At 47.6% G+C, this 26,795-nt stretch overlaps 1 protein-coding gene across 1 annotated transcript in view; it reads left to right on the forward strand.

Annotated features, from left to right (window-relative positions):
• The window catches only part of PLXDC2 (plexin domain containing 2), a 316,666-nt gene that overhangs the window by 148,351 nt on the left and 141,520 nt on the right, over nt 1-26,795 (forward strand). The window contains exons 3-4 of the mRNA XM_054390077.1: nt 11,753-11,899; nt 17,781-17,850. Coding sequence (XP_054246052.1) covers nt 11,753-11,899; nt 17,781-17,850 — 217 coding nt within the window. The remainder of the gene's footprint in view (nt 1-11,752; nt 11,900-17,780; nt 17,851-26,795) is intronic.

Here is a 26,795-nt window from a genome sequence, read left to right on the forward strand (position 1 = left end):
AAATTTCTTTGCTGCAAGAGTGGTCAGGGATTGGAAGAGGCTGCCCAGGGAGGTGGTGGAGTCATCGTCCCTGGAGGTGTTCAAGAAATGTGTGGCCATGGCACTTTGGGATATGGTTTAATGGCCATGGTGGTGTTGGGTTGATGGTTGGACTTGATGATCTTGGAAGTGTTTTCCAACCAAAACAATCCAAGTATGAACTGATAGAACTTGAGGAACTTACAGTCACCCCTGAGCTGAGTGGAGCTGTGCTAACAGTGAGGTTTTAGTGGTTTGTACTGTGAAAAGTGTGAGAGGAAGATAATTTTTCCTGGAAAGTCATGATTGCAGCTGGATCACAGCAAAAGATTCCATTTGAAGCAAGAAGACAGCAAGCTGAAGGTGCTGGGTCAAATCAGCCTTGACTGTGTCTTACTTTCTCCACCCCTCCCAACAGAGTACTTGTGAGCAGAGAGGAAAACTGATGCTATTTCAGTGCAAAAGAAATTAAGTTTTGCTTGGTGGTGAAGTGATTTCCTTATTGCTGTGGGTGTCACTCATACCTCCTGCTGCCTGTGGCTTGTAACTGCAGTAGAGTTGTTGCTAATTGGAGACATCTGCCTTCTTTTTCTCTCTTTTTCTCTCAGAATTGAGTTTCACCAGACATTTGAAATGTAAATTCTAGAAGTCTCTGTAATTTAGACCTAAAATACATCTTGCTCCTGTCACAGCAATGCTGTTGGATTTCCTACAGCCAACAAACTTAGAATCGTAGAATCATTAAGGTTGGAAGACAAATCAAGGATAAGAATCAGGCTGGGTGTGAGGAGTGGCTCAAGAGCAGTCTGGAGGAGAAGGGCTTGGGGGTGTCAGTTGGTAACAAACTCCCCAGGAGCCAGCAGTGGTCCCTGGCAGCCCAGCAGGCAGCTGTGTGCTGAGCTGCATCCAGAGCAGGGAGAGCAGCAGCACAGGGAGGGGATTCTGCCCCTCTGCTCTGCTCAGACCTCACCTGCACTGACACAAGTTGCCCAAGGAGGCTGTGGAGGTCCCCTCTCTGGAGGTACTCAAAACCAGGTTGGATGAGGCCTTGAGCAACCTGGGCTAGTAGAAGGTGTCCCTGTCTATGGTGTGGGGATTGGAAGTAGATGATCTTGAAGGTCCTTTCCAGTTCAAACCATTCTAGGAATCTGAGTCCAACTATAACCCAACTACCATGACCACTAAACTATACCCTGAAACACCACATCCACAGCTTCTTGAACACCTCCAGGGATGGGGACTCCACCACATCCCTGGACAGCCTGTTCCAGCACCTCACCCCTCTTTCAGGATAGGAACTTTTCTTAATCTCCAACCCAAACCTCCCCTGGCATACCTTGGGCTCATTTCCTTTAAGCTCACCCTGTCCAACCATGTCCTCAGCACCACATCTCTGCCTCTTGGAAACACCTCCGGGGTGGGAATTCAACCACCTCCCTGGGTAGCCTGTGCCAGCGCCTGAGAACCCTTTGAAGTGAAGAATTTTCTTCTGATTTCCAACCTAAATCTCCCCTGGGGCAAGTTGAGGCAGTTTCCTCTCTCTTATCACTTCTTCCTAGGGAGAAGGAAGAACAAGAGGAAGTTTACAACCCCCACCTCATTCCAACCTCCTTTCAGGGAGCTGTAGAGAGCAATGAGGTTTCCCCTCAGCTTCATTCTCTCCAGGCTAACCAACCCCAGTTCCCTCACCTACTCCACACAAGCCCTCTTCTCCAGCAGTGGTGTAGCAATGAGCCTGTCAACATTTCCATTGTTTCCACCTAAACTCAAGGGAGGTTTTTGCTAATGAAGGCACAAAAGTTTAAGCCTGGCGGTAGGATTCATCCTCTGTTTCCTTTAAACTTGGTGGAGAGGATGGGGAAGGAAGGAAAGAAATTAAAAGCAAGATTCCCCTCTGCAAAGGAAAGGAATTCACAGTTCTCTGTGGTGATGCTGAGCTCATTTCCAGATGCTTAGCCATGATGGCACACAAGGCATTTAATTTAGCATGCTGCTGATAATGAATTTTTGTAGCAAAGAAGGAGACACGGGATTCAGACTTTAATGGAATCTGCTTGAAATTTTTCTTGACAATAGTATTTTCCATTTCCACCTCCCTCTTCATCTCCAAGTTCCTAAAGCACATTACAATTACTCCAGAATTGCTAAACTCTTGGATGAAAAGAGCTCTGAGCAGTATCCACACCAGGCCTTGTACTTCCTTTGTGGATTAATGATGTCAGTCATACTCTATCCCAGCTGAAACCAGGGCATTATCTCAGCCCTTGCTTGCAGAAGCTTGCTGAGAAACAGTTGTCCCTGTGCTTGGTACTGGTGAGGCTGCACCTCAAGTACTGGCTTCAATTTGGGCTCCTCACTCCAAGAAGGACATTGAGCTGCTGGAGCAGGTCCAAAGAAGAGCAACAATGCTGGGGAAGGGTCTGGAGAACAGGGCTGGGGAGGAGCAGCTGAGGGAGCTGGGGGTGTTGAGTCTGGAGAAGAGGAGGCTGAGGAGAGACTTCGTTGCTCTCTACAGCTCCCTGAAAGGAGGCTGGAGTGAGGTGGGGGTTGGTCTCTTTTCCCTTGTAACAAGTGCTAAGATGAGAGGAAATGGCCTCAAGTTACCTCAGGGGATGTTTAGGTTGGAGATTAGAAGCAACCTCTTCCCTGAAAGGGTTTTCAAAGACTGGCAGAGGCTGCCCACAGAGGTGATTGAATTCCTATCCTTGGAGGTGTTTCAAAGAAGCAGAGATGTGGTGCTGAGGGCCAAGGTTTAGCCCCAGCCTTGGTAGTAATAGAACAAGAGGAAAAGGCCTGAAATTGTGGTAAGAGAGGTTTAGGTTGGAGATTAGGAAAAATTTTTTTGCTGCAAGAGTGGTCAGGCACTGGAACAGTCTGCCCAAGGAGGTGCTGGAGTCAGCATCTCTGGAGGTGTTCAAGGAATGTGTGGCCATGGCACTTGGGGCCATGTTTTAATGGCCATGGTGGTGTTGGGTTGGTGGTTGGACTTGATGGTCTCAGACCTACAGAACTACAGAAAGAATTCTGTAGTTCAGTAAGTAAAAGCTAAATGTTAGTGTGGCTGTGGAGGCTGTTAAAGTCTCTCCTTTGCAGTCCCTTCCTTTTTCACCCTCTGCACTGTGTTCACCTGGAGCCTCCTCACGAGAGAGGCTTGTATCTAGGAGGTGATGCAGACAGCAGAGCTTGATGCTCAGTTGAAGCCATGCAAAACCAGCAGCCCCAGCTGCTTTAACAGCTCACAGCAAACTGCATGTCTGGGCAGAGCAGGGAGTGAGGCTGAACACGTTTCTGGGTGGTTAGCACAGAGGAATTGGGGGTAGGTAAGTAAAAAGTTGTTACTCTAAGCCACATAATTCTGGTTTGGCTAACAGCAATCCTTAGGGATAGATTTTGAGCACCACAGGAGTTCTGCTGCTGACATTGATGGATTACTCTGTACCATGCTGAAAATGTTTCATGTTTTTGTAATATGGGAGAGTCAATTACCTGGTATCCCCCAACAGGAACATCTTGGCATGGAAGCAGATGGGAACAGTGTTTCAGATTTGGTCAGACATCTCCTTTGATTGTCTGGAAATTTGGTACTTATCACTAGAGGGCTTTCAGCATTTATCAGGAAGTCAGTGGTCTGTCTTCCTTCTGGTTGCATGAGTTACACTGACTGTGCAAAGAGAGCAATACAGGAGGCCAAGGCTCAGAATTCCTATTGAGAGAAGAATCACAGAATGGTAGAGGTTGGCAGGGACCTCCAGAGATCAGCCAGTCCAACCCCCCTGCCAGAGTAGCATCACCCAGGGCAGGTCACACAGGAACACATCCAGGTGGGTTTGAAAGCCTCTAGAGAAGGAGACTCCACAACCTCTCTGGGCAGCCTGCTCCAGGGCTCCATCAGTCTCATGCTGAGGTGGAACCTTCTGGGTTCCAGCTCATAAGTGTTGTTCTTTGTCCTACTGCTGGGCACCAAACAGAGCCTGGCACCTTCATCCTAATGCCCACCCCTCACCTATTGATAGACATTGATCAGATCCCCTCTCAGCCTTCTCTTCTCCAGACTAAACAGCCCCAGGGCTCTCAGTCTCTCTTCACAGCAGAGATGTTCAAACCCCTTCATCCTCCTCTTGAATTGGGGAGCCCCAAACTGGACACAGCATAGCAGGTGTGGTCTCAGCAGGGCAGAACAGAGGACAATCAGAGTTTAGAAAGTGCTGTTTTAAAAACATGCATTTGTGCTACCAAATTAGGAAGAAATTCTTCCCCATGGGGGTGCTGAGGTACTGGAACAGGTTGCCCACAGAAACTGTGGAGGTTCCAAGCCTGGAAGTGTTGAAAGGCAGATGGGATGAGGCCTTGAGCAACCTGGTCTGGTAGGAGGTGTCCCTGCCCATGGCAGTGGGGTTAGAGCTGGGTGATCTTTAAGGTCCCTTCTGACCCAAGCCCTTCTGTGACTCCTATGCATCATGTCTGGCTTTTCATCAGGACTCAAAGAGAAAGTTGGCAGTGGAGGTTATGGAGTCTGCAAAACACATTGCAGCAAAAAACAAAACAAAAAGGAACAGCAAACTCACAGATATTCAGGAGACTTCTTTTTAGCTGCACAACATTTAACAGAAGCAGAGAGATGTGACAGGGTTACAGGAGGTTTGCTTCATGCATTTGTCTCAGGCTGCATGACTTATTCATGAGTTCCTATTAATATTTTTAACCAAATGAAAGCAGCACTGCTGTGGAGTATTCTTTCTGTAGTCCTAGCAACAAAAGCAGGAAGGGAGAGAACTTGCAGATGGAAAATCCTGTCTGATCTCATGCAGGTGGAGCAGTAACATGTCATGGGGGATAAAAAGCCAGGATCCCTCAGACATATTCCCCTTTTGCTTCACTACAGGCAACACAGCAAGCAGCTTTCTCGGCTCCTTCCTGCCTCAGGTGAAGCATGGATGTCTCATTCCCTGTGGATGAGAAGGAAAGAGTTTTCCTGTGCTAGAACAGCCATCAGCTGGCTCCTAAGTGCTGCTGCTTACTTTGGGGTATTTTTGATTGTTTTGGTAGGGTTTGGTTTCTGCTTTGGTGTTTTGTTTCGGTTTTTTTTAAGGTTGTGACATGCATCTTTCTTATCATAGAATCACACAACGTTAGAGGTTGGAAGGGACTTCCAGAGATCAGCCAGTCCAACCCCCCTGCCAAAGCAGCATCACCCAGGGTAGGCTGCACAGGAATGCATCCAGGTGGGGTTTGAAAGTCTTCAGAAAAGGAGACTCCACAACCTCTCTGGGCAGTCTTGACAGATACAGAAGCATTTCTGTGACAGGTCCTTAAGGCATGTGGCTGGTGAGAAAAGTTGGTTCCAGTTGTACACAGCTTGCTGATCCCTCAGGGATCAGTACTGGGACCAGTGCTGTTTAACATCTTTGTTGGTGACATGGACAGTGGCACTGAGGCACCCTCAGCAAGTTCACCAACCACACCAAGCTGTGTGGTGCTGCTGACAGGCTGGAGGGAAGGGATCCAACCAGAGGGACCTGGAAAGGCTTCAGAGCTGAGCCCAAGCCAACCTCATGAGGTTCAACAAGACCAAGTGCAAGGTCCTGCAGCTGGGTCAGGGCAATCCCAAGCATTGATACAGGCTGGACAGGGACTGGCTTGAGAGCAGCCCTGAAGAAAAGGCCTTGGGGGTGCTGGGGGAGGAGAAGCTCACCAGGAGCCAGCAGTGAGCACTTGCAGCCCAGAGGGCCAAGCAGAGCCTGGGCTGCAGCAAGAGAAGTGTGGCCAGCAGGGCCAGGGAGGGGATTCTCCCCCTCTGCTCCACTCTGCTGAGACCACACCTGGAGCTCTGTGTCCAGTTCTGGAGCCTCTGTTCCAGGAAAGATCTGGAGGTGCTGGAAGGTGTCCAGAGAAGGGCCACGAGGATGAGCAGAGGGCTGGAGCTGCTCTGCTCTGGAGACAGATTGAGAGAGTTGGGGTTGTTCAGTCTGGAGAGGAGAAGGTTCTGATGAGACCTTCTTGTGGCCTTCCAGTATCTGAGGGGGACTTCAAGAGTGCTGGGTGGGGAGGTTTTAGGGTGTCAGGAGTGGGGGGAATGGAAAAAAAAAAGAAATGGATAGATTCAGATTGGATATTAGGAAGAAGTTCTTCCCCATGAGGGTGGTGAGACACTGGCACAGGTTGCCCAGGAAGGCAGTGGAGACCTTATCCCTGGAGGTTTTACAGGCCAGGCTGGATGTGGCTGTGAGCAACCTGATCTGGTGTGAGGTGTCCCTGCCCATGGCAGGGGGGGTAGAACTGGCTGATCCTTGAGGTCCCTCCCAACCCTAACAATTCTATGGTTCTATAACATGAAAGCTCTCATTGCAGTAGATAAGGTATGTGTGAAGGACTACATGAAAGTCTTGCAAAGGATATAAACTGTGACTGCAGCTTGGGAAGCTCAGTTGTCAGCAGTGCTTCTCTGATGCTCAGAAGCACCAATTTCATTTCATAAGCACTTTTCAACCGGGAGAAGCTCTCTGCGGTTCAATTTCTTGACGAAAGTGTTTGTTTTGTATCAATTCCTAGTGAGGAAACATACAATTGACAGAACTGCCTTACTGCTTTCACAGTGGCAAAGCTGCAGTTTGTTCTTGGGGGGGAAGTTGAGGTAATTTTTTCTCTAAAATACATGGGAAGAACTTAGGAAATTATATATATATGTGTGTGTGTGTCTCTTAAATTGGCATTACATACATGCAGTGTGGGGAGGATGGAGCTAGACTCTGTTCAGGAATGTCCAAGGGCAGGCCACGGGACACTGGGTGCAAGCTGGAGCAGAGGAGGTGCCACAGGAACAGAAGGGAAAACTTCTTTGGTGTGAGGGTGCTGGAGCCTGGAACAGGCTGCCCAGAGAGGTTTGTGGAGTCTCTTTCTCTGGACACGTTCAAAACTCATCTGGATGTGTTCCTATATGACCTGCCCTGAGTGGTCTTGCTCTGGCAGGGGGTTGGTCTGGATGATCCCTGGAGATCCCTCCCAACCCCTAACATTCTCTGATACATATTCCACATCAACAGTCAGCAGAACTTGGAAGGCAGTCTGCAAAAATCACTCAAGCTTTGTCAAAATCCATCACCTAGTATCATGGCTAATGAATGAGGGGAATCACAGAATGTTAGGGACTGGAAGGGACCTTGGAAGCTCATCCAGTCCAACCCCCCTGCCAGAGCAGGAGCACCTAGAGCAGGTCACACAGGAACACATCCAGGTGGGCTTTGAATGTGTGCAGAGACTCCACAATCCCCCTTGGCAGCCTGTTCCAGGACTCTGTCATCCTCACAGGGGAAAAAAAAAATCATGTTGATAACGATGTGCAGGGGAAGTGCCCAGAGGCTGGAGCCAGGCTCTGCTGGGTGATGCCCAATGCCAGCACATGGGGCAGTGGGGGAAGCTGAGGCATAGGAAGTTCCATGTGAATATGAGGAAGAATGTTTTCCCTGTGAGGGTGACAGAGCCCTGGAACAGGCTGCCCAGGGGGGTTGTGGAGTCTCCCTCTCTGGAGATACTCAAGACCTGCCTGGATGTGCTCCTGTGTGAGCTGCTCTAGGTGCTCCTGCTCTGGCAGGGGGTTGGACTGGATGAGCTTTGGAGGTCCCTTCCAGCCCCTAACATTCTGTGATTCTGCGAAATGATTAATTATTTTCAGAAGTCTGGAAGATTATTTAAGCTGATTAAAACAGTAAATGAGACAGAATTTGGTAGTTGCTTACTCGTGTAGGAAGTCCTCACACCCAGAACTGTTGAGCTGAAGGCTGTACTTAGTGTTTGATATACAAGCTGCATGGTGAGTCTGCTTGAAGCACAGATCAAGATATCATTTAGAGCAACCTTACAGCTTGGCTCAATGTCAGAGCCTTCCAGCTGTGGAGGTAGGGGCTTAGCCACTAGCAATGAATAGGAGTAGGTTTATTACTTATGAAAAGCTGGAAATGCAGAAACTCTGCACAGTTTGAACCATAGGTGAAATAATTTTTGACTTTTCTTAGTTATCAAAAGCTGGAAATGCAGAACCTCTGCAGAGTTTTAACCATAGTTGATTTATTTATTTATTTATTTCCCCTACTTAAGCTGGAAATGCAGGAACTGTGCTCAGTTTTAACCATAGTTGTATGATTTATTTATTTTCCTTACTGAAGAAAAGCTGAAAATGCACGAACTCTGCACAGTTTTAACCATAGCTGAACTGTTTTTTGACTTTTCTTAGTTATGAATAGCTGAAAATGGAGAACCTCTGCTCAGTTTTAACCATTGCTGAAATATTTTTTTGACTTTTCTTAGTTATCAGAATCTGGAAATGCAGGATCTCTGCTCAGTTTTAACTATAGCTGAAATATTTTTACTTCTCTTAGTTATCAGAAGCTGGAAATGCAGAAGCTCTGCTCAGTTTTAACCATAGCTGAAATATTTTTGACTTTTCTTACTTATCAGAAGCTGGAAATGCAGAAGCTCTGCTCAGTTCTAACCATAGCTGAAACATTTTTTGACTTTTCTTAGTTATCAGAAGCTGGAAATGCAGAAGCCCTGCTCAGTTCTAACCATAGCTGAAGCATTTTTTGACTTTTCTTAGTTATCAGAAGCTGGAAATGCAGAAGCCCTGCTCAGTTCTAACCATAGCTGAAACATTTTTTGACTTTTCTTAGTTATCAGAAGCTGGAAATGCAGAAGCCCTGCTCAGTTCTAACCATAGCTGAAACATTTTTTGACTTTTCTTAGTTATCAGAAGCTGGAAATGCAGAAGCCCTGCTCAGTTCTAACCATAGCTGAAACATTTTTTGACTTTTCTTAGTTATCAGAAGCTGGAAATGCAGAAGCCCTGCTCAGTTCTAACCATAGCTGAAACATTTTTTGACTTTTCTTAGTTATCAGAAGCTGGAAATGCAGAAGCCCTGCTCAGTTCTAACCATAGCTGAAACATTTTTTGACTTTTCTTAGTTATCAGAAGCTGGAAATGCAGAAGCTCTGCTCAGTTCTAACCATAGCTGAAACATTTTTTGACTTTTCTTAGTTATCAGAAGCTGGAAATGCAGAAGCCCTGCTCAGTTTTAATGACAGCTGAAATATTTCTTGTTTATCAGCAACAAGCTCTTGTGGTAATTATTTCTTCTTCTTTGACTTGGTGATGCCTTGAATGTAACTTCTAATTCCTGTGGAGGTTCTGGCAGAATGATAAATTAGGCTGGGAAAAGAGATCTCTGTTGTCAAAACCTTTTAATTCGCTGTACCTGCTTTGTATGCATGACAGTAATAACAGTTTCTTTTGACCATTAAAGAAGAAAAGAAGTTGGCATAAGGCTTCTGTCATCTTCCTGACAGCATAGTTTTAATTATGTTTACTTCTGTGACTCTCTCAGAGCTGCTGAAATTGTTAGAAGTTGCTTCAAAAGTCTCACTGAGATTTACTGGGCAAGAGCATCCTGGCGTAGCATTTGGTGTAGTTGGTTAGCCCCTGACTTGGTGTATAAACTGTGGTTGAGCTCAATGGTCTGAGAGGTCTCTTCCAACCAGAATGATTCTGTGGTTCTACAGCACAAAACAGAAAGAAGATCAAAGAGAAAATAACCTGATTATATCAGATAGAATCACAGAACTGACCAGGTTGGAAAAGACCTCAGAGATCATCAAGTCTAACCAAATACCTAACACCTCCTGGCAACTAAACCCTGGCTCCAAGTGCCACATCCAAGCTTTTTTTTTGAACACCTGTATTTATGTCTATCAACATCTGAAGGCTGGGGCTCAGGAAGCAAGGGACAGGGACAGGCTCTGCTCACTTGTGACCTGGGATAGGACAAGGGGCAATGGATGGAAACTCCAGCACAGGAGGTTCCACCTCAACATTAGGAAGAACTTCTTCACTGTGAGGGTCACAGCATCCTGGAGCAGGCTGTCCAGAGAGGTTGTGGAGTCTTCTTCTGTGGAGCCTTTGCAGCCCTGTCTGGATGTGTTTCTGTGTGATCTGTGCTGGATTCTGTGGTCCTGCCCTGGCAGGGAAGTTGAACTGGAAGATCTCTTTGGGTCCCTTCCAACCCCTAACATCCTGTGAGCCTGTGATATCTGCAACAGCTTAAGTAAAATGGATCAGCAATAATGTTAACGTAGCATAAGATACAGCTTGATGATCTGAAAGGCCTCTTCCAACAGAAACAATTCTGTGATTCCATGAAACAGGATTTGTGGTCGATATGCTTAGCCCAGAGCATGAAGGATTTCATTTGGAAAGAAGCCCTTGCAATGTCTCTCTTCAACACAGGACCACATCAGTAGGAATGGCTCATAGAAGGATTAATGTTGGAAAAGTCCTCCAACCATCAACCCAACAGCACTGTGCCCACTAAACCATGTCTATGTGATTTTTGAACACCTCCAGGGATGGTGACTCCACCACCTGCCTGGGCAGCCTGTTCCAATCCCTGACTGCTCTTGCAGCTAAGAAACCTTTCCTTATATTCAACCTATCTTGCCTTGAAGGGCACCAAACGCTTTGCCATGGGTTTCGCTGGGGTGGAGACAGGAACTGCATGACTGGATTTGGGGCCAGGGAACACTGTAATCATCCTGTAAGATGATTGCCTGAGGTAGCTGTTTGACTTGCCAACTGCTTGTGGTTAGGAGCAGAGCTGTCTTTTGCCACACATTTGTACTTCTTTTCTTCACTGTTGGCTTGCAGTGCAGTCAACAGCGAGCAGCAGTGGCTCCCTGCTCCCAGCAGCAGCGGTATGGCACCAAGCTGTGTGGTGCAGCAGACAGGCTGGAGGGAAGGGATGCCATCCAGAGGGACCTTGACAGGCTGGAGAGGGGGGCACAAGACAACCTCATGAGGTTCAACAAGACAAAGTGTAAGGTCCTGCAGCTAGGTCGAGGCAATCCCAAGCACAAATCCAGGCTGGGCAGTGACTGACTGGAAAGCAGCCCTGAGGAGAGGGACTGGGGGTGCTGGTGGAGGAGAAGCTCAACATGAGCTGTCAAGGTGCACTTGCAGCCCAGAAACCCAACCAGAGCCTGGGCTGCATCAGGAGAAGTGTGGCCAGTAGGTCAAGGGAGGTGATTCTCCCCCTCTGCTCAGCTCTGCTGAGACTCCACCTGGAGTACTGTGTCCAGGTCTGGAGCCTCTGTTACAAGAGGGATATGGACATGCTGGAAGGTGTCCAGAGAAGGGCCACCAGGATGAGCAGAGGGCTGGAGCACCTCTCCTGTGAGGACAGACTGAAAGAGTTGGGGCTGTTCAGTCTGCAGAAGAGAAGGCTCCGAGGTGACCTTCTTGTGGCCTTTCAATATCTGAAGGAGGCTCCAAGAAAGCTGGGGAGGGACTTTTTAGGCTATCAGGTAGTGACAGGACTGGGGGGAATGGAATGAAGCTGGAAGTGAGGAGATTCAGACTGGATGTAAGGAAGAAGTTCTTCCCCATGAGAGTGGTGAGAGCCTGGAATGGGTTGTGCAGGGAGGTGGTTGAGGCCCCATCCCTGGAGGTGTTTGCAGCCAGGCTGGATGAGGCTCTGGCCAGCCTGATGTAGTGTGAGTTGTCCCTGCCCATGGCAGGGTGTTGGAACTGGCTGATCCTTGTGGTCCCTTCCAACCCTGACTATGATTCTATGATATTTGGGGCTCAGCAACAGTATCCCAGGGCTCAGTGTTCCAAGGGCGAGTTTGATCCAACACTGAGGTGCTTCTTCCATTCTAAGCTGTATTTCCTGTCTCTCTTCTCCCCTTTCAGGAGGATACAGATCATAATTACTACACCTCAAGGACATATGGCCCCTATGATTCGACCAGCCGGGATCTGTGGGTCAATATAGACCAGATGGAGAAAGACAAAGTCAAGATCCATGGGATCCTATCCAACACCCATCGACAAGCAGCAGTAAGTTGTTATCTCTTTTTGTTTTTTTTCATGTGGGAATTTCTCATCAGTGGTCTTGTGGCTGCTGTTCAGAGAGCTTTAGCCTTGGATTTTAGTGAAGCTCTGAAAGTCTCCCCAGTGTTACTCTCAAGGTGTTCCAAGTGGCTTTTCTACACCTGCTAAAACAGTCCTTTAGAGATGACTTCACAGATAGTAGCCTTACAGGTCCATGGAAGGGATTCTGCCCCTCTACTCCCCTCTCATGAGACCCCACCTGGTGTCCTGTGTCTAGTTCTAGAGCCCCCCAGCACAAGCAGGATGTGGAACTGTTAGAGTAGGTCCAGAGGAGGCCACCAAGATGATCCAAGGGCTGGAGCACCTCTACTCTGAAGGCAGGCTGAGAGAATTGAAGTGGTACAGGCTGGAGAAGAAAAGACTCCAAAGAGACCTTCTAGAAGCCTTCCAGTATTTGAAAGGGGCTACAGGACAGCTGGGAGGGGACTTCTGACAAAGGCATGGAGTGACAGAACGAGGGATAATGGCTTCAGACTGGAAGAATCTGGATTTAGTTTGGACATTATGAAGAACCTCTTCCCCATGAGGGTAATGAGGCAACCTAAGCCATTCTGTGACTCTGCTGACTCTCAGGTGCCCTTTCTGCCAGCTCTAGCAGAGAAGGCTGTGGTGCCAGGTTAGCACACTGATAACCATCTCTATTGATACTCACCTAAATATCTCGGGCTGTGAACTCCAGTGGCTGCAGCCTTATCTACATCCTGCTTTAAAGACCTTCTTTTCAGAGACTTGTTTTATGCCCCTCCTGAGGGATGAAAAAAGTTAACCTGCGAGGCTTCATCTTTTATTTATGTGTCTAATATTGATTTCTTCTGTGTGTCTGAGCAAACAACACCCATGTGGACTACACAGCAAAGTTATTTAAAACAGATATGTTCTTTTTAACTGTAGAACAACTCTTGAGTGATGTATCCTGTGCAGTCTACCCATAAGTAAGCAGCAATCTCTTCCCTTCTCTTCCATAGAAATCCAATTTGCCAGTACTTTTTATCTCAAAGGCATTCTGCACACTTTAGTGTGGCAGGGGGGATTTGCCTGTTGATATTTTCTGAAGGGTCAACACAATCCCATAAAACCCTCTGGGCATGGGACAAAGCGGCTGGAAACTGCCCAGCAGAAAAGAACCTGGGGGTGCTGGCTGAGAGCCAGCTGGAGATGAGCCAGCAGTGTGCCCAAGTGGCCAAGAAGGCCCCCAGCATCCTGACCTGGATCAGGAATGGTGTGGCCAGCAGGAGCAGGGAAGTGATTGTGCCCTGTACAAGCACTGGTGAGGCCACACCTCAAGTGCTGTGTTCATTTCTGGACTCCTCACTCCAAGAAGCACAGTGAGGTGCTGGAGTATGTCCAGAGAAGGGCAACAAAGCTGGGGAAGGGTCTGGAGAACAGCAACAAAGCTGGGAGGAGCAGCTGAGGCACCTGGAGTTGTTTAATCTGGAGAAGAAAAGGTTGGAGGGAGACCTCATTGCTTTCTACAGCTCCCTGCAAGGAGGTTGGAGTGAGGTGGAGGTTGGACTCCTCTGCCTTGTAACAAGTGATAGGATCAGAGGAAATGGCCTCAAGCTGCCCCAGGGGAGGTTTAGGTTGGAGATAAGAAACTTTTTCCCCTGAAAGAATTCTCAGAGACTGAAACAGGCTCCTCAGGTTGGTTGAATCCCCATTCCTGGAGGTGTTTCAGAAGAGAGATGTGGTGGTGAAGGACATGGTTTAATCCCAACCTTGGTAGAGTTAGAGAATGGTCGGACTTGATCTTAAATGTCTTTTCCAACAGAAACAATTCTATGAATCTGTATGCCACACAAGAAGTGAATCTTTAAAAGACTGAAATATTTAATCTTTAAAAGGTAGCTGACAAAAATGTAACTATTTATGGTATTATCTGGAGTCATGACCCTCAGGAATGGTGAGACCATGGTAAAAGAGTCTGGTGAGACCCTGCCTGGAGCACTGTGTCCAGTTCTGGAGCCTCTATTACAAGAAGGATGTGGAGATGCTGGAAGGTGTCCAGAAAAGGGCCTCAAGGATGAGCAGAGGGCTGGAGCTGCCCTCTGTGAGGACAGACTGAGAGAGTTGGGGTTGTTCAGTCTGGAGAGGAGAAGGCTCCCAGGAGACCTTCTTGTGGCCTTCCAGGATCTGCAAGGGGGCTCCAAGAAAGCTGGGGAGGGACTTTTTAGGGTGTCAGGGAGTGATAGGCCTGGGGGGGGATGGAAAAAGAAATGGGTAGATTCAGATTAGATGTTAGGAAGAAGTTCTTCCCCATGAGGGTGGTGAGAGACTGGCACAGGTTGCCCAGGGAGGTGGTGGAAGCCTCATGCCTGGAGGTTTTTGCAGCCAGGCTGGATGTGGCTGTGAGCAACCTGCTGTAGTGTGAGGTGTCCCTGGACATGGCAGTGGGGTTGGAACTGGCTGATCCTTGAGGCCTCTTCCAACCCTGGCAGTTCTGTGATTCTATTAATTCTATGATTCTATGGTTTGCCACCAGATTTGGTAGAGTTAGAGAATGGTTGAACTTGATGATCTTAAAGGTCTTTTCCAACTGAAGTGATTCTATGGTTCTATGATTTTTTTTTTTCAAATGATATTAGGGATTCTTTAAATGCTAGCAAAGTGTAGACTGAACTTGTGTATTTTGTTTCAGTGGGAAGTAAGAGTGCCCGGAAGCTTCCAGCTGGTTGTGCTGTAGGAAAAGCAATAAAGAAGGGATCTATGAGGTGGTTTCTTTCTGTAAACAGCATGGTCATTGTCTGGGGAGAGGAACACACAGATATTCATGGACTAAATCAAATGTCTGGCACTAGAGGACTGATGTCATGAGCAGTGATTTAGGTCTTTATTGGTTTTCTTTAACATATTGCCCCCATCTTATATGTTAACACAGTGTGAGGTGTGGCTGGGATGCTGTAGTGGTTTAATGAGTGGACAGCTTGCAAAAGAATAACTCTCATACAGTTGGGTTGGATAGTGATGGAAAGTTTAAATGGAGAAGCTGTTCACAAACTACACTGCTACAGTTACACAGTGGTGAGCATAGCACAGCATGTAAGGCACAAGAGAAATCCATAGCAAGCCAAAACTTCACACACAACTCCCTTTACACCAGGCCAAACCAACCCAGGCTTTCATGCCCCCTCCCTACCAAGACCTCTCTGCTCTGCATGCCACAAAGGCATCGTGATGCAGCACCAAGTTCAGCTTGGCACCTCCAGGCCCCAATTAAGTCACCCCAGCCTAATTGGCAGCATCACCAAGACTGACAACCAGGAGATAAGAACCTGGACATCTTTCCCTGGAGTAGAGAGGAAGGGGAAGAAGGACAGGAACTGACTTTCCAGCCAGCTTTATAGGATGCAGGATTTCTGGGAAGAAATACAAAGATGGCACCTTCCTGTATACCTCCTGACACTGTGGACCTTCTGGAGGTTTGCTCTTTGTGGTTCTTAAAGGCACCCACAGCCTCAGACTCAGCAGGAGTTGATTACTCTAACCCAGAACTAGATAGAGGATCACCTCACGTTCCAAAACTCATTTCCCTGCCCTCTCAGTCTGTTCTATCACTTGTCCATGGAAGAAACATTTTTACTCCAGTGGGCTGAAAAATTCTGATTTCTCTTCCTAAAAATCAAGATGTGCTTTCCAGCAGCAAAAGTAAATCCATGTTTTATTTATAGTGGCTCTTACAATATTGCATTTTAAAACCTGCTTTAAGTCTCCTTGGTTCTTTGTGACAGTATTAACCTAAGCAATTGTCCATTTTCAACATTTTTTGCACTGTCAGAAGTCCAGTTATCACTTTTCTGTTGAAGTCAATGGGAGATCTCCATCTGGCTCTGAGTTGGCATAGGAACAAAGCTTTATTGTAAAGATCTTTATCCTAATGTTTATATTCTAGCAATTTAGAAGGCTATGAAGGGGGCAGAGTTTTCATTTGGAGCAGTTTGATGGTTGTTGTGTTATTGAGAAAGTTAATGCTGATAGGTAAGATGTGCAATGGGGTGTGAAGGGAAGAGAGATGCTTAGGTCAGAAAATGGATGTTTTTAGGAGTGTTCTTGGAAATTATATTTGGTAGAGCAAGGCCATAATTTAAATGGAGTGCAGGCATAAAGCTAGGATGGTTGCAGTTAGAAAAGACAAGAGGCAATGGCTGGAAGCTGGAAGAGGACAGATTTAGACTGGAGATTAGGAAGAAATTCTTTCCAGTGGGAGTGGGGAGACACTGGAACAGGTTGCCCAGGGAGGCTGTGGATGCCCCCTCCATGGAGGTGTTGGATGAGGCCTTGAGCAGCCTGGGCTGGTGGAAGGTCCCTGCAGTGTGAGGGATGTTGAAACTAGATGGTGTTTAAGGCCCTTCCAAGCCCCAAACTGTCCTATAAATCAAGTCCAACTGTCAATCCACCACCACCATGGCCATTAAACCATATGCCCAAGTGCCATGTCTGTGCATTTGTTTAACACTTCCAGGGATGGGGAATTCACCACCTCCCTGGGCAGCCTGTTCCAGTGCCTGACCACTCTTGCAGCAAAGAAATGTTTCCTAATCTCCAAACTGAACCTCACCTGGCGCAATTTCAGGCCGTTTCCTCCTGGCTCTACCTCTAGTTACTTGGGAGAAGAGACCAACCCCCACCTCACTCCAGGCTCCTTCCAGAGCATTGTAGAGAGCAATGAGGTCTCCCTCAGCCTCCTCCTTCCCTGACTAAACAACCTCTGTTCCTAAGGCCTCTCCTCACCAGCCCTGTTCTCCAGACCCTTCACCAAATTTGTTCTCCTCCTCTGGACCTCCTCCAGAACCTCAGTGTCTATCTTGGAGTGAGAGCACATTACAGAACTTTAATGTAAGCTTCATCAGTGAAAACTTTTGACCATGGTAGAAGCTCATTTGGTTAAAGCTAATTTATGAGCTGTCTTTTGCATATGCCATTTGGATTAGAAATGTTCCCTTGTACATCCATATTTATGTATATACAGAAAAGGTCATTAGATCCTACCCAGTCTAATTTACACAATGCAAATGAATTTTGCATTCTAATTAGAACCAAACAAAAAAAGGAGCTAATCTACCCTGTCAAAATTCTGTCTTCTGCTTAAGTGGGAAGCAAATCTAATTTAAAGTTACTGTAAATCTTCAGCTGTTAATTTCATGCTAAATAATTCTATAAACATTTCTGGCAGAGGTAAATAGAATCATAGAATAATTTTTAGTTGGACAAGACCTTCAAGCTCATCCAGTCTAACCATTCTCTACCTCTCCCAAGGCTGGGGCTAAACCATGGCCCTCAGCACCACATCTCTGCCTCTTTGAAACACCTCCAGGGATGGGGATTCAACAACCTCCCTGGGCAGCCTGTGACAGTGCTTGAGAAACCTTTCAGGGAAGAAATTTCTTCTAATCTCCAGCCTAAAGCTGCCCTGGTTAGGCTTGAGGCCATTTCCTCTCATCCTGTCACTTGTTACTGGGGAGAAGAGACCAACACTCACCTTGCTCCAACCTCCTTTCAGAGAGTTGTAGAGAGCAATGAGATCTCCCTTTAGCCTTCTTTTTCTTCAGACTAAGCATCCCCAGGTCCCTCAGCTGCTCCTCACCTGGCCTCTTCTCCAGACCCTTCCCCAGCTCTGTTGCCCTTCTCTGGACACACTCCAGCACCTCAATGTCCTATCAAGTGTTTCAGGACTACATGGAACAGCTATTGGCAATTCCCAGTTCAGAATAGCAAGGCTCCAGTGAAACATCACAAGCAATGAACCTGATTTTGCAGGGGAAGACTGTTCTTTTTGTTTTCTCTTACCTTTTAGCACAATCTCAATTTTATTTTCTGGTGTTGTTCCTTTCAGAGAGTCAACCTGTCCTTCGATTTTCCATTTTATGGCCATTTTCTACGTGAAATTACTGTGGCAACTGGGGGTAAGTGGCTTTCTAACCATTTACTTTGAGCAGCATGAGAAGAGTTTCTTAGAGGTGTTTTAAAATACCTTTTCCCCCCTTCCCCACATATATGTGAAGAGGGAAGCTGCAGTATTTCTTTAGGAAATTTTGCCTTCCACAAAAAGAAAATGCCAAAATGCTGACATGGTGGAACCCCTCCAGCTGCTGGAGCTCAGCTGCTGTAAAAACCTCTCAGTGTCAGACCTCATAGCATTAATCATTTTCTAGTTAGGTATCTCCTTCTGAAATCTTTGTGTGTGTGGGGGGAGCAGTGGTACTTGTGGAGATCATGCTGGAGCCAAAAGAAGGAGGGAAACATAGGTTGTGCCTGTGTGAGGGTAGAGGATTTACAGATGAGAACTGCTGCTGAAAGGGTGTGACTTGTCACCTGTAAGGCAAACCTGTTGTAGTGGGATGCCTTGGTGTGATATGCCTGCAAAACTACCATGGTGCTCCTCTCCTCCTTCCATGGCTTGAGACAGGAGGGATGGCACAGCCCAAGCTCCTGAGCTTGTAGCTGTGGGCACCACAGATGGCTTGTGGTTAGTGTTCTCCCTCCCACCACTGCTGGCTGCTTCTTGCACTGATCTCCTGCTCTAGGAACAGCCACCTTCTGCTCCCCTCCTGGCACATCTCCTTGAAAGACACAGAGGAGACCAGAGGAGAATGAAATTATATGGCAGGCAACATATGAGAAAAAGGAGAAGGCAGTAATGGTCAGAACATGAAAATGAGGAGGCAGAGGGCAGCATCACAGACAGTGCACCCACAGCATCCTCTGGTCCTTGAACATGGGCAGCAAGTTGATGGTTACTGGCTGGTGATGAGGTGTGACAGGACAAGCAGACACAGATAGGGGCCACCATCACCAGGACCAGTCCCTGGTTGTGGATCCTCCTTCTCATGCTCTGGGTGGACAGCTGGCCAGGGTCAGGGCATACCCATGTTCCTCTGGAGCTCTGAATGGGGAGGGTAGGACTAAAAGATTAGGGAAGAATTGCAGCCAGTATCTCAACAAGAGCAGGAGCTGGACCAGAGGCTTCTGTCATGCTCTGTGTCAGGATCTCCATTTTGCTACCAAAGCAGAATACAAGAGCTGGCCAGAGGTGACTGAAGGCTGATATTAAATGGTTGATTGGCACTCAGAGTGATAAAAAGGGTGCAGAGGTATGGGGTGACCTCAGTCCCAGGGTTTTCTCTTCTTGACATGTTGATGCTGATTTGGATCAGATGAGCCATGAAGTACTGATTGCTGTTTTGAGACTTGTCTGATTTCCCTTCTGCTTTCCTCGTGGCTTAATTTCGGTGCTTGGCCATTGATGCCTAGCTCTGCATCCTCTTCTCCAAGGAGGTCGTGTGGGATGGGCTGCCAAAACCAAGTGCATGAAAGAATGAGATGGGATGGATCCTGAAACAGCAGCAGTGGGGACAGCGTTCATGCTGCAAATGTCCCCTGCTGAACTTCACAAAGTTCACTCTTTCTCCAGTGTCCTCGTTTTGAGCCAGGAGCTGCCCAGGGCAAAAGGACAGAGATCTTTTAGCCCTTCCCAGGGCGTAAATGAAACTGCTCCACTCTGGATTGGAAGTTTAAATGGAAATCCTATTTGCAGATACATAAAAAGGCATTCATGTACAAGGAAGACATTCACAGATTAGGCTCAGATCTTCACCTGAGCCTTCCAGAAACCTCCACTCCCCCTCAACCTCAGCAGCCCAGGAACAGCCAAACTGCCCCCACTAGCCCCAGGCCTGCTGCAGGCTTCCCCAGGCTCCTGTGGTGGAGCTGGAAATTGGCTACCAGGCAAAGCCAGGAGAAAGCCTCTGCCCCACACACCATAAGAGATGGAGAGGAGAGAGAGCTTTGGCTGTGCACTGCCTGCAGCAGAGAGATACAGGGAACAGAATAGAATAACAGACTGCAATAGCCTGGGACAAGCTGCCTGTGCCCCTGGCACTCTCCAGCCTCTGCAGGACTTTTCTTTGTGGTTACACCAATTAACTCTGGATTGCCCTTAACCTACAACACTCCCAAGTAGTCCTTCTTGTGTGCCCACTCTGCTGGGTGTTCACTTTCAGTGGAGTTTTTACCACTGGTGTCACTACTCTGCTGCTGTCATTAGTGTCCCCCTCAAAGACTTGGTAATAAATCTAAGCTCCTAATGAGAGCTGTGTAGTAGGAGTTTGTGAAGGGAACATTTCTTCTTTTGTTGTAGAGACTTTGGGCATTGTGTTTATTGGGGGTTTATGTGTAAGCTTGCAAGGAAAGCTGCAGCTCTGCAGCACTCCTTCCTCTTGCTGTTAGTAAGGGAACATGGAATGATCATTCTGCTTTGCTTTTGCTCCTCTTCTACTAAATAAGATAATGCTGGTGTGAAGAGATCTGTGGATTATTGTCAAGCTAAACAGGACTTTAACATCTGTCCCACTGTCACTAGCACAGAGATACACCTTCACAGATGACACTAAATTGGGTGGGGATGTTGATCTGCTGGAGCGTAGGAAGGCTCTGCAGAGGGATCTGGCCAGGCTGGGTCCATGAGCTGACATCAGTTGTGTAAGGATTAACAAGGCCAAGAGCTGGGTCCTGCACGTGGGTCACAACAACCCCATGAATGCTCTGGCTGTGGGGTAGAGTGGCTGGAAAGTTGCCCATCAGCAAAGGACCTGGGGGTGCTGGTTGACAGCCAGCTGAATGTGATCCAGCAGTGTGCCCAGGTGGCCAAGAAGGCCATCAACATCCTGGCCTGGATCAGGAACAGTGTGGCCAGCAGGAGCAGGGAAATGATTGTCCCCTGCAGTCAGCACTGGTGAGGCCACACCTCAAATCCTGGCTTCAGTTTTGAGACCCTCAGTACAAGAAGGACACTGAGAGGCTGGGGTTTGTCCAGAGAAGGGCAACAAAGCTGTTGAAGGGTCTGGAGAGCAGGGTTGGTGAGGAGCAGCTGAGGGACCTGGGGGTGTTTAGCATGGACAAAAGGAGGCAGAGGGGGCACACCTCATTGCTCTCTACAACCCTCTGAAAGGAGGTTGGAGGCAGGTGGGGGTTGGTCTCTTCTCCCTAGTATCAGGTGACAGAATGAGAAGAAATGGCCTGAAATTGTGCCAGGGGAGGATTAGGTTAGAGATAGGAAAAATTTCTTTGCTGCAAGAGTGGTCAGGGAGGTGGTGGAGTCAGCATCCCTGGAGGTGTTCAAGAAAGCTGTGGCCATGGCACCTGGGGACATGGTTTAGTGGCCATGGTGATCTTAGGGCAGTGGTTGGACTCAGTGACCTTAGAGGTCATTTCCAACTGAAACAGTTCTATCACTCTTTCTTTCATGTACTACTTCCATGATATTCAACCTCACAATTAAGCACACACACACAAAGGTAAGATCAAGCCAATAATGGCTTTTAAAATATTATCTGGATTTAGCCTATTACCTGTAAGTCATCCTGTCAGTCCAGGACAGGATGCAGCCCTTCCTACACCTTTGTGATTCCAAACCCCATTTGGTCAGGGGAGATTTATTTCTGTCCTGACCCTCAGAGAAGTGTTATGTTTTGGCTACATTTGCAGAGGTTGTTACCATAAGTCATTGGTGATGCAGTGTGGCTTACAGCCCAGCCACAAAGGATGAGGACAGGTCCCAAGGGCTTTATATGCTGTATGGTCTACTTAGCAACCAAGGTTTTACAATGGCCTTGCTATTATTAGAGAGCTGGAACATCTCCAGAGGTTATTCAGAATGACAGAGTCAATGTGTGCAGCAGTCCCACATGCCCCATGTCCACTTCCTGGAGAGCAGGATGTGATTAGTTATGCTAATGACAACACCACAAACTGCTTTTACATCCAAACCATACATTAAATAACCTCATTAAAGGGAAAGGTGAGGACGATGGCACCTTAATTCCATCTCCCATATCACAAAATGATATGGAGGTGCTGGAAGGTGTCCAGAGAAGGGCCATGAGGGTGATCAAAGTGCTGGAGCTCCTCTGCTATAAGAACAGACTGAGAGAGTTGGGGTTGTTCAGTCTTGTGGCCTTCCAGTATCTGAAGAGGGCTACAAGAAAGCTGGGGAGGGACTTTTTAGGGTGTCAGGGAGTGATAGGCCTGGGGGGAATGGATCCAAGCTAGAGGAGGGGAGGTTTAGATTAGATGTTAGGAAGTTCTTCTCCATGAGGGTGGTGAGAGACTGGCACAGGTTGCCCAGGGAGGTGGTGGAAGCCTCATGCCTGGAGGTTTTTGCAGCCAGGTTGGATGTGGCTGTGAGCAACCTGCTGTAGTGTGAGGTGTCCCTGCCCATGGCAGTGGGGTTGGAACTGGCTGATCATTGAGGTCCCTTCCAACCCTGACAATTCTATGATTCTGTATTATGTGTCCGTGGTGGCAGCTGCTGTGGTTAGCATTGAGTGCACCAGTAGAGTTTTGAGAGGTAATGATCCCATCTAAAGGTAGCTAAGAGCTTTATGAAAACATAATAGCTGTTGAGGTTAGTATCTTGGGCAACTCAGGGATATAGTCTGTTACTAACTGTTGTTGGGAAGCTAGCAGACAGGGAAGAGATAATGGAGAGTAATACAGAAACACAAGCCTGGTGGTGCCCTAAAGGCAAGTCTGGTGATCAGGTTATTGTGTGCAGCTGAAGGCATGGGAATTTTTGAAGATTTGTGCAAAATGTGGCTCCAAGAGGCATCCTTGGTGAACAGGATTGAAGTCAGGAGCTGAAAACTTGCTTAATCCATGCTGGACTCACACTCAGATTGTAGGCTTCTAGCTGGATGTTACAGATTGACAGATTGCATCTCAAAGGTCATCTTGTGTAACCCCCCTGCAGTCAGCAGGGACACCTCCAACTAGATCAGGCTGTCCAGGGCCGCAGCAAGTCTGAGCTTGAATGGCTCCAGGGACAAAGCCTCAACCACCTTCCTGGGCAACCTGTTCCAGTGTCTCACCACCCTCACTGTGCAGAACTTCCTCCTGATGTCCAACCTAACTCTGCCCTGCTCCAGTTTCAAACCACTGGCTCTCATCCTATCCCCACAGCTCCTTCTGAACAGTCCCTCCCCAGCCTTCCTGTAGGTCCCTTTCAGATACTGAATTGCATCTCTAAGGTCTCTCCAGAGGCTTCTCGGCTTCAGGCTGAACAGTCCCAGTTCTTTCAGCCTGTCTTCACAGCAGAGGTGTTGCAACCTTCTGATCATCTTTGTGGCCTCCTCTGGACCTGCTCCAGCAGGTCCATGTCTCACTTGTGTTGGGGGCCCCAGAGCTGGAGACAGTGAGTTAGGTTTTTACAAAGATTAAATCTGTGCTGGCTCTTGCTCCAGCCAATCTTTTAGCCCCAGTCCTGACAACAGAATGAGATACTCCATTCCTGTAGGCACTGGGAGACCATGGTGGCATGAAGGCCTGGCAGGATTTCAACAGCTTTTGTGTAGAAAACAGCATCAGGAAGCTATGCTGTGGAAAGCCAGAGTGTATCATGCCAGCAGGAGCCCCATTCTAAGGAGCAAAGTGGAGCCAAGCCCTTTGTGCTCCTGCCACCATCACTTTGCTGCAGCCCAAGCCTGCCTGACCCCACTCAGGTCATGAACTCCACAGCAGCCTCACTGAATATCCTTTCTCTGAGGCTAAGATGGGATTTCTTCTCTCTCTCTCCTCTCATGGTTTTCCCTGGAGCAGAAGGCCTGCAATAGGGGAACCTGCAGCAAATACACACAAAAAAAGGTGTTTGGAATGCAACCAGAGTGTCTTGTCAAAGTGAAAACAAAGCAAAAGTCTTCCTCAAGGAAGGGTTAGGAGGGATGATTGCTACTACAGGCACCTGGAAGTATAGGGTGGCAATAACTTTCTTGAACCCTCCATCAGGTTTGATTCCCAAAAGCAGTAACTGCCTTGCAAAACAGAGCTCCCTGCAAGTATTAGCATGCTGACTGTGGTGGTACACTTGAATCTTTCACTAACAAATTAATTTCAATTAATTATGAAGTGAATTTCAATTAATTATGACATCACCAATGAAATCAAACAGCCAGAAGTGAAAAACACCCTGTTGCTCCTTGAACATCCCCAAAATATAGGAATAATTACATCCAGCAAACTCAAAATGGAAATCTGTATCCTGGGCTGCATCCAAAGCAGTGTGGCCAGCAGGACAGGGGAGTGGATTCTGCCCCTCCACTCTGCTGAGACCCCACCTGCAGCCCTGTGTCCAGTTCTGGGGCCCCCAGCACAAGAAGGACCTGGAGCTGCTGGAGAGGGTCCAGAGGAGGCCATGAAGATGATCAGAGGGCTGGAGAACATCCCCTGTGGAAACAGGCTGAGAGAGCTGGGGACAGGAGGAGAAAAGGCTTCAGGAAGACCTCAGAGCAGCCTTCCAGTACCTCAAGAGGGCTGCAGGAGAGCTGGGAGTGACTGTTCACAAGGGCTTGTAGTGATAGGACAAGAGGCAATGGCTTTGAGCTGTAAGAAGGGAGATTAGACTGGAGATGAGGAAGAAATTCTTCACACTGAGGGTGGTGAGACACTGGAACAGGTTGCCCAGGGAGCTTGTGGATTCTCCCTCCCTGGAGGTGTTCAAGACCAGGTTGGATGCAGGCTTGAGCAACCTGGGCTGGTGGGAGATGTCCCTGCCCATGGCAGTGGGGTTGGAACTGGATGATCTTTTAGGTCCCTTCCAACCCAACCCATTCTATGAATCTGTTAATCTAGGAAATTACATCTGTGAGTCTTTTCACTCAGTATTTTTTCACTTAGCCTTTACTCAGGCAAGTAACTTGCAATTTCCATGTGTAAAGGGAGAAAATAAAATCTGAATCTAGGAGGCAAAGAGATGAAGGTCAGTAGATTGTTGAAGCTTAGTTTGCTTTGGGAATTTCCAAGTATAAAGAGAGAAAATAAGGTCTGAATCTAGGGGCAAAGAGATGAAGGTCAGTGGATGGTTGAAGCTTAGTTTGCTTTGAGAATTTAAATACCCAAGTGTAAAGGGAGAAAATAAGGTCTGAATCTAGGAGGCAGAGATATGAAGGTCAGTGGATGGTTGAAGCTTAGTTTGCTTTGTGAATTTCCAAGTATAAAGAGAGAAGATAAGGTCTGAATCTAGGGGCAAAGAGATGAAGGTCCATGGAAGGTTGAAGCTTAATCTGCTTTGGGATGTGAATGTGCAGACCTCGACTGGATGGCTTGCACCAGGAGGAGAGGGTGCAGACAATTAGGGCACAGGATGAGTGAGAAGGAGTTCCTTGGTGGAGCTGTAGTGGTGTAGGAGCCAGGAACACCATGAGGTAAATGAACTGCAAAACATTTGTACACTGAACAGGTAGGGTGGCTGTGGTTCCAATTGGATTGTAGCAAAGAGGTGGTGTTATCCTGGGGAAGCTAGAGGGGAGATAAATAAACTGCAGGAGGTGGAGGGTCAGGTCAAGCTGGATATCACTACTATCAGGGCAAGTAACAGCCCTGAAATAGATTGGCAATTTGAGTAGTGGCTCCCAGTGGGGAAGCTGTTACTGGTGTTGAGGAGCACAGAGGAGTGGCACAAGAGGAAAAGAGGTGTAAATGAACAGAGGAAACTTCAATGTTACAGCTCCTTGGTGCTCTCTGTGCTCTGTCATGCAGAGCACACTTCTGCAGGTGTGTGAACCTGGAAACAAGAACAGTAGGGAAGTCACAGAATGGGTTGAGTTGGAAGGGACCTTAAGGATCATCCAGTTCCAACCCCCCTGCCATGGGTAGGGACACCTTCCCCTAGTCCACACTGTCCAAGGCCTCATCCGACATGGCCTTGAACACCTCCAGGGAAGGGGCATCCACAACCTCCCTGGGCAACCTGTTCCAGTTTCTCACCACCCTCCCTGTAAATAATTTCTTCCTAACTTCCAGTCTACATCTGCCCTCCTCAAGCTTCAATCCATTCCCTCTTATCCTATCACCACAAGCCCTTGTAAAAAGTCCCTCCCCAGCTTTCTTGACAGAAGAATACAAAGCAGGTAATTGTGGCAGGCTTCCATGTGGAATAATATATGAAAATCTTGATCTTAGATGAGTCACATGAGGAAAAGCACAGGGAAGTTAAGAGGCAGATAGATTGGAAATTGAGCAAGGTAAGAGCACCTGGCTGGTAGCCTCAAGTAGTCACAGATCACTGTCTGCTCCAGCAGCCTCTCAACTGTCCTGTGCCTGCCTGGCTCTACCATGAAAAATTCAATTTGAAGGACACATCTTTATAAGCATAACTGCTAAAAGAAGGGCTAGCAAGAAGTAAAAAGTAAGAGGCACACAAGAGGTGAGTATTTGGTGAAGGAAGGCAAGAGGGGAGTGAGTGACCTGCTGATTCTTTTGTGAAAGCTTAGCTCATTTATGAGGGGTTGGTTACTGGTGGTGCTGGAAGGGACACTGTGCAGCACAAGTGCACAGAGTCCAAACTAGCTCTGTCATGAGCCACAGGCAGGGGCACAGCCTGCAGACAAATCTGTGAGCCAAACAAATAAATTACATACAAAGCGTACAACTCATCTGGCTGTGCCAACATCCACATCCATCTTGTCAGCCTGAACCCATACACCTTTGCTAGAAACGTGGTCAGCGGAGTCAGCAGAGTCTCTGAGCACTGAAATCAGATGGCTAAAGAAGTTCTTTACAGTGAGGGTTGGTGGAACACTGGAGCAGGCCCCATCCCTGAAGACATTCAAGGTCAAGCTCGATAGGGCTCTGAGCAACCTGATCTGATTGGGGATGTCCCTGCTTGCTGCAGGGGGAATTGGACTGTGTGACCTCTGGAGGTCCCTTCCAACCCAGTACATGTGAGAGCTGAGCAAATTGTCAATTGAGAAATGTTAGCAACTAGCATGAAGGCTCCAGAAATGGCCTCCCACCCCATGTAATCCACCTGGAGTACTGGATTCATTTTTGGGTCCCTCACTACAAGACAGACTTTGAA

Source organism: Indicator indicator, chromosome 20, assembly GCF_027791375.1.
Source record: "Indicator indicator isolate 239-I01 chromosome 20, UM_Iind_1.1, whole genome shotgun sequence".
Taxonomy (NCBI): Eukaryota; Metazoa; Chordata; class Aves; order Piciformes; family Indicatoridae; genus Indicator; species Indicator indicator.